Genomic DNA, 7,500 nt, shown 5'->3' with positions numbered 1-7,500 from the left:
TCAGCCAATCAAAAATAGATTATACAAAGCATTATTAAAAAATCCAAATTTACCTCTCCCATAAAATACCCGTTAATTTACGAAATTCCAATGGAAATTCACCTTTCCACTCCTATTCAAGAGCAACCAAAATAATGTGGTCGATCACAAAAACAAAAGAGGTGCTCAGGGACAGCTGCGGGCAAAAACAATCTCGTCATGTCTCGCAATACATTTCAGGTAACGTTGAATGCGAGACAATACGCTGCTCGGACGTGTACTGCGAGGATCCAGAAATACCCAGAGGCGAGTGTTGCCCCGTTTGCAACGCTTGTGTCTACCTTGGCACAATTTACAGGTCAGTGTATGTGTGTGTGTGTGTGTGTGTGTGTGTGTGTGTGTGTGTGTGTGTGTGTGTGTGTGTGTGTGTGTGTGTGTGTGTGTGTGTGTGTGTGTGTGTGTGTGTGTGTGTGTGTGTGTGTGTGTGTGTGTGTGTGTGTGTTTGCGTGTATGTGCAACTACGTGCACAAGAAGACATTTAATACAAATGTGCCTCAACTGAATCTAATTCCCAAAAAGCATAAGAAGTTCCTCCATTCTTCTACTGCAACTCCCCAGCATGGAGAATTGAGAAAGATTCAAATTCACTTGCATCATTCAAATTATTTTTAATCTAGGAATAATCCAATATTTCTAATCTTAACCAGTAATGTTTACAAAAAATTTTAGTTTGTGAATTCTGGCAGCAGGCTTACGAATGTCCCAAGGCTTCTTCTTTAGAGAGTCTCGGAATCGAGATGTTTATCGACCGTTTAAAATTGGCGATTATTTGTCTGCTCTATTCATGAATTTCATGGGTTGCCTTATTCTTGAGAGGAAGGTTGCTTTTTGGGAGGGGGGGGAAAAATCATAAAACAAGCAAACAAACAAATACATAATCGTCGGTTCAAACTGAACGCTGGTCATCAAACCGCCAAGTGTTTGCACCTTGTAATACAGATACATCCCCCGGTTTTTTTATATTCGAAAGCATATGGTCAACTTAAATCTGATGAGAGAGAGAGAGAGAGAGAGAGAGAGAGAGAGAGAGAGAGAGAGAGAGAGAGAGAGAGAGAGAGAGACAGAGAGAGAGAGAGAGAGAGAGAGAGAGAGAGAGAGAGAGAGAGAGAGAGAGAGAGAGAGAGAGAGAGAGAACAAGTGAGCAACACGTCTAAATACGTACGTGTCTCGTTCCTTCCCTATCTTCGGTAGTTCGGGTGAAGTCTTTACTCCGGCCACGGCACCTTGCATGGAGTGCACCTGCACGGGCGGACAGGTGCACTGCGTGTCTCAGGAACACCTGTGCAACCCTCAGTGCCGACACCCGGCAACCCCGCCGTCCCAATGCTGCCCGATGTGCGACGACTGCCTCTTCCAGAACGAAGTTTATAAGAACGGCGAGGAGTTCCCGATTCCTGACTCGGACGCTGAAAAGGAAAAGGACCCGTGCACCGTTTGCCAATGTTTGGTGAGTGGCATATTTCACCAAGTTAGCCGTTGTGTAGTTTTATGGAAACACTATATAATAAATTTAGTCTGCATTTGCCTAGTTATGTTTAATCAATTGTAATGGAAGCTGTGTTCATAGGGTTTCGTCTCTTTGCCTCCACTCGTCAGTTCCCGTAGATATGCGTGTGTGTGTGTGTATTCACTTGGTCTTTGGATCACGTGTTGGACTCGTGATCGACAGCTATTTCCCTCCCGGAAGAGAGCTCAGAGCTCGTAGGTCCGATCTATGGGTAATGCTATGACCTTTCACACACACACACACACCCAACTCCCCGCCCACGAGAGTCAGAGTAACGACCCGAAGCGCAGCAGTACCGAAATAATTTCGGCCCTGGGCAGGATTCGAACCAAGAGCTGCGGGCCACTTTCGTGGCAGCTCAGCGTTCTACCAACTGCGCGACTGTGTGTGTGTGTGTGTGTGTGTGTGTGTGTGTGTGTGTGTGTGTGTGTGTGTGTGTGTGTGTGTGTGTGTGTGTGTGTGTGTGTGTGTGTGTGTGTGTGTGTGTGTGTGTGTGTGTATTTACCTAGTTGTATTTACCTAGTTGTATTTTGCGGGAAGGGGAGCTATGCTCGTGTTGTCCCGCCTTTGTATCTTGCAGTGTCTAGTTTGTTTTTAAACTCATGAATGGTTTTTGCGCATACTATTTCATTGTCCAGTTTGTTCCAAGTGTCCAAAACTCTATGAGGAAAACTGTTTTTCTTCAGTTCTCTTCTATAGCTATGTTTTTTTATTTTCTTTCCATGTCCTCTTGTGTTTCTTTTGTCCCAGTTAAGTAAGTTCTCACTATCGAGTACCTCTGTGCCTTTCATGATTCTGTAGATGGTCAATAGGTCACGTGTGTGCGCGTGTGTGTGTGTGATTGATTAAATGAGCGTCTGTGTATGGGGGAATTTGGTCTAAATAAGGCATCAGGCTATTTCCACAAGACGCAAACACGTATATAAACCAAGCCTTGTTACCAGCATCCATGTTTGTGTCCGACCTGGGATTTGATCTCGGGACTCAAAACCGAAAGCGTTACCTCTGAGCCATGCAGCATTTATTTTCTTTTATTTTTTTCTTTACAAAGCAATAGATCGACATGTTTTTTGTTCGTATTTCCAGCACGGCGAGGTTCGATGTGTGTCTCTGTCATGCCACGAAGTAGAATGCTCGAACACCAAAACAGAACTTAAAGAGTGCTGCTCTTCCTGCCTCTCTCTCCCTCCCACTCCCTCCCCTGCCACCATCACGACGACGACGACGACAACGACGACGACGACGATGATGACGACGACGACAACGACAACATCGCCGCTGCCGACCACTTCCCCTCCTACCTGTCGTTCCCTCCGTGGATTGCAACGGCAGGAGGGCGAGACGTGGGTGGACGAAGAGAACCACTGTCGGATTTGCAAATGTCATGTAGGTAATCGGATAAGTGGAAGCCGTTTCCGTATTTTTCTTTCTTTCTTTCTTTTACGAATCCCCACAAACTCGATACTTCAGCTGATACAGTAATAATAGATTTTACCTTAATCCTCACCCAAACTTTCCCTTTAACTTTCATCTTCATCTTATTATATCCTTGTGCTTAGTCTTTTTACTCGTGCATGGATTTCTTGAATCTAAAATCTTTGTCCGATTTCATTGTGACTCGAGGGAGAGTCCATTTTATTCGTGTCACCACCAAATGGGTTATCCATAACAGATCAACCTCTTCTCAATCACTGGGCTAAAGACATCTCTATTAACCCTTACTAACCTTGAACACAATGTCCCCTGTATGCTTTTATCCTGACTGTAGATTTCTTTGTTGTCTACATTGGGTTTGGAGGCGTTGAGTCAAACGAAGTTGCGGTTTGTTTTCTGTAATCTCTCCATCTAGACTGAACATCTCACATAATTTCACGAGAAAACACTGGCGGTTGCCAATGATGGTATTTACATATAAATTCAAATGGTGGCTGTTGTCAAATAAAAAAAAATATGTTCAATTTATTCACTACTATCTACTGCTTAATCTACTTCTACAATGTATAAGACATGAACTGAATATGAACAATCGGTATTCATGCATAGTTTACATATATGTATACAAGCATGGACACATAGAAATTTATATAAGTCGTAGGACGACTTGCAATTGGCAATGGCGGACTGCAGGTGTCCTTTCGCGCTCGGCCGAATGACCGTGAGTTCCGGCATAATAGGAAGTCCCGCGGGAGTTTTCTGGAGAGGTCGTGATCTGACATCCTGTAGTTAAAATGCGTGCGTGAGTGTGTGTGCACGCTGGACATCTACGGGATTGAATATTTCCTTCAATCATCTTGCAACATGACTACCATTAGGTGGTTTCATTCAATTGAAAGGTATTCTTCCTCCGCCAAAAGTATTTTGTTTACATCGCTCCTCTGATTTTATATTACTAAACCAGATTTATTCAAGTTTTAGTATTCTTTTAAGCCTGTCCACCATGCCTAAATGACTTCAGTATTACTATTTTCCAGTGGTTTTTTCTCTGCATCTGTACGTTATTCTAACACTTTAAGTTCCTTGTGATTTTTTCTTATCACATTAGTTGTGTCAACTAAATAATCGATATTGTTCCATGCCACCATGAAATAGATATTAGCAGTTGACCATTGTCACAATTCAAAAACAATCCCTATGGAAATAACAATCACAGTAGGTGCAAAGACTGAACAACCTGAAGTTATTAATTGAGTATAAAGAAAAAAAGTAATAACAATAACAGAAGTTCCCGACATTATCATTACCTCCCTCTCCCGCAGGAGGAGGAGACTGTATGTTTCCCTCGCCCTTGCCCGCTGGTTGTGTGCCCTCACCCTGACATCCCCGACGACGCCTGCTGCCCGGAATGCCACGACTGTTTTTACACTCTCATGCACTTCCAGTCAGGCCAGGACTTCGTACACCGCCAAGACCCGTGCCAGGAGTGCCAGTGTCAGGTCAGATTGAGGTCAGGTAGAAGGAGTGGCGCCATGGCGGAAGTGCAGTCTGGTTAGGCTTGAAGGATCTGTAGCTTCCAAACTGTTTGGCACTGTGCCCCCTCTGCGTGCCTTGCATCCTTCCATGCCCACCCACCACCTCAAAGTGAAACCTTTTATCAGAGTTGTATGCGAATTCAAATAATAAAAGATACAAAATAAGATAGAAATTCACATGACCGTTGAAAAACTGGTCCCAAGCTAAGATAACTCATATATGTATTCAGACCAAACAATGAAGGCCTTATGCATTCTCTTAGTTTTGTTCAACTTCCGTTAGATGGCAACCCTTCCAGTTCGTGCACAACTGGTCTAGCGAGGAACAACTACCATATCAACGAGGTTATTATATGGGTGAGCAACACTTTTGTTGCCATCGTGAAGGGTTACCGTGTCTATCCCGTCACTGCCACTCCAGTGGTGTTCATCAAATAATCTGTCATATCTCCTCATCTCATTTTATGACTTTCCCCAGTGTTTTGACTTAACTTAGGGAATTCCATTACAGTGATGAGGTTAGGTAAATTTTACTTGCAAACCGAGTTGGAGAATTTACGTCTCCATGAACTCGAGATTTTTGTGCAGCTTTATGATGTTACAGAAATTATTCCTAGTGTAATTTTTATGTAAAAATATAATCAAAACCTAATAACTAACAATAACCGTTATAACGGCAGAAACAACAGTGGTCAACACAGTTCACATAAAGTATAGACATTGTTCCTAGTGTACCACAGGAGCCGGGGACAATAACATCCTTCGCTCCCGCCCTTCAGAACGGGACAGTGACCTGCCGGACCAAGATCTGTCCTCTCCTAGCGTGCGAAGAGCCCATCCATATCCCGGGCAACTGTTGCCCACATTGCCCACTTACGAGGCACTGCACCCACATGAACGTGACCCACGACCATGGCACCGTCTTCCCGGACCCTCAGGATGAATGCCAAGAGTGCGAGTGCCACGAGGCCAGGGTGACCTGCTACCCGAGGCAGTGCCCACCCTATGCATGCCCCAACCCAGCCCAACGCACTTGCTGTTCAGACTGTCAAGGTAACGCGACGGTGTGTGTGTGTGTGTGTGTGTGTGTGTGTGTGTGTGTGTGTGTGTGTGTGTGTGTGTGTGTGTGTGTGTGTGTGTGTGTGTGTGTGTGTGTGTGTGTGTGTGTGTGTGTGTGTGTGTGTGTGTGTGTGTGTGTGTGTGTGTGTGTGTGTGTAATGATAATAGTAATCAAAATTATGATAATAATAATGATGATGATAATGATGATGATGATGATGATGATGATGATGATGATGATGATGATGATGATGATGATGATGATGATGATGATGATGATGATGATGATGATGATGATGATGATGACGATAATAATAGTAGTAGTAGTAATAATCAGTTTCAGTTAACAGCGGCACAGAGATGCACTGACAATATACGCTTTGTTTAAATCTTAGAAATAGTCTAATTTATATATATAATGTGCTAGACGTTGTTTTCAACATATGGTGGCAATCTTTCCCTTGTGATAACCATTCGCAGTATCAGTAATGTAATTCCATCCGGGTGTTCGGGACCTTACCAGTGATGATAAGGTCGGAGGTTGTCTGTTGGGAGGTGGTGCTCACACGATGACAGATACGGTGTTGTGTTGTGTTGTGTTGTGTTGTGTTGTGTTGTGTTGTGTTGTGTTGTGTTGTGTTGTGTTGTGTTGTGTTGTGTTGTGTTGTGTTGTGTTGTGTTGTGTTGTGTTGTGTTGTAGTGGGGATCCGGGAGATTTTAACTTTACCCACAAAGTCTAAATCCCTTGGGAACGTCTGCACTTAGAAGGATGGAGTCAGGTCCGTTCGCCGAAACAACACTATGTGATGAACATTGTCTAAGTCCCTTCCTCCGTGATATTGGTTGTTGATGTTGGTGGGTAACCGCCTCCTTGTTTCAATTTGTAATATTCACTGGGTCGGTGTCGGTACAAAGGAGGATTGTACATTATGTCACTTCACTAACTTAAGTCTAGTGGGGCGAGATCAACAGACTGACCTTAGGCTGATGCTAAAAAACACCACTGTCACACGGAAAAGCAGGTCACAGACATATGTTTGCACCACAAGGATGCCCGAATTCGAGTGAGTGTGTGTGTGTGCGTGTGTGTGTGTGTGTGTGTGTGTGTGTGTGTGTGTGTGTGTGTGTGTGTGTGTGTGTGTGTGTGTGTGTGTGTGTGTGTGTGTGTGTGTGTGTGTGTGTGTGTGTGTGTGTGTGTGTGTGTGTGTGTGTGTGTGTGTGTGTGTGTGTGTGTGTACCTATACGTGCGCGCGTGTATAAACGCACGTGTACGTGTGTGCGTGTGTAAACAATAACTATTAAATTAATTTGACTCTCGGCCAAAAACTCTTTTAGGATGAATAAAATCGTTTGATGCTACCCAGAACTAAACCTTCAAAAGTCCTAAATGGAATATTTAGCTCTTAATTGTAATTTAATGTAACTAAAATATGCACAACTGGAAGCAGCGTGCATGGACACCTCTACCTTTGTCTCTCTCTCAGGTTGTTCGTATGCGGGCCGCAACCTGGAGGACAACACCACCTTCAGCGACCCCGCCGACCCGTGCCGCACCTGCGACTGCCGGAAGGGTCACGTGACCTGCCGGACAGAACAATGCCCTGCATCCTCCTCCTCCTGCCTCCACCCCGTGCACCTCCCAGACACGTGCTGCCCCATTTGTAAAGGTATGAAAAAAACAAAAATTAACAAATCAACGAGTCAACGAATTACTAAATGAATACATCAAGAAAGAAAAATAAACTAAAAATAAAACATAAACAGAATATAACACAAGATATTAAAAGGGGAGTGAGGGTTACAAGTCGATCGCAAATCTCAGGTTGTCAGTTATTGGTCACATTTTCTTTGGATCATACTGCTCTGACCTACTTCGTACGAGAAGCTATGAAGTGTTGCCCAAGTTGTTGGATATGTAGACAGTTG

At 43.9% G+C, this 7,500-nt stretch overlaps 1 protein-coding gene across 1 annotated transcript in view; it reads left to right on the top strand.

The window, feature by feature from the left end:
* LOC143038124 (uncharacterized) overlaps window positions 1-7,500 on the top strand; it is a 588,663-nt gene that overhangs the window by 519,869 nt on the left and 61,294 nt on the right. Inside the window, exons 39-44 of the mRNA XM_076207122.1 lie at window positions 220-337; window positions 1,231-1,486; window positions 2,633-2,932; window positions 4,303-4,479; window positions 5,295-5,568; window positions 7,059-7,241. Coding sequence (XP_076063237.1) covers window positions 220-337; window positions 1,231-1,486; window positions 2,633-2,932; window positions 4,303-4,479; window positions 5,295-5,568; window positions 7,059-7,241 — 1,308 coding nt within the window. The remainder of the gene's footprint in view (window positions 1-219; window positions 338-1,230; window positions 1,487-2,632; window positions 2,933-4,302; window positions 4,480-5,294; window positions 5,569-7,058; window positions 7,242-7,500) is intronic.

The sequence above is a fragment of the Oratosquilla oratoria genome, chromosome 23 (genome assembly GCF_046742065.1).
Source record: "Oratosquilla oratoria isolate Oo_2021 chromosome 23, ASM4674206v1, whole genome shotgun sequence".
Lineage (NCBI taxonomy): Eukaryota > Metazoa > Arthropoda > Malacostraca > Stomatopoda > Squillidae > Oratosquilla > Oratosquilla oratoria.
The sequence above is the reverse complement of the archived record's forward strand: the minus strand, read 5'-3'. Positions and strand labels throughout refer to the sequence as shown.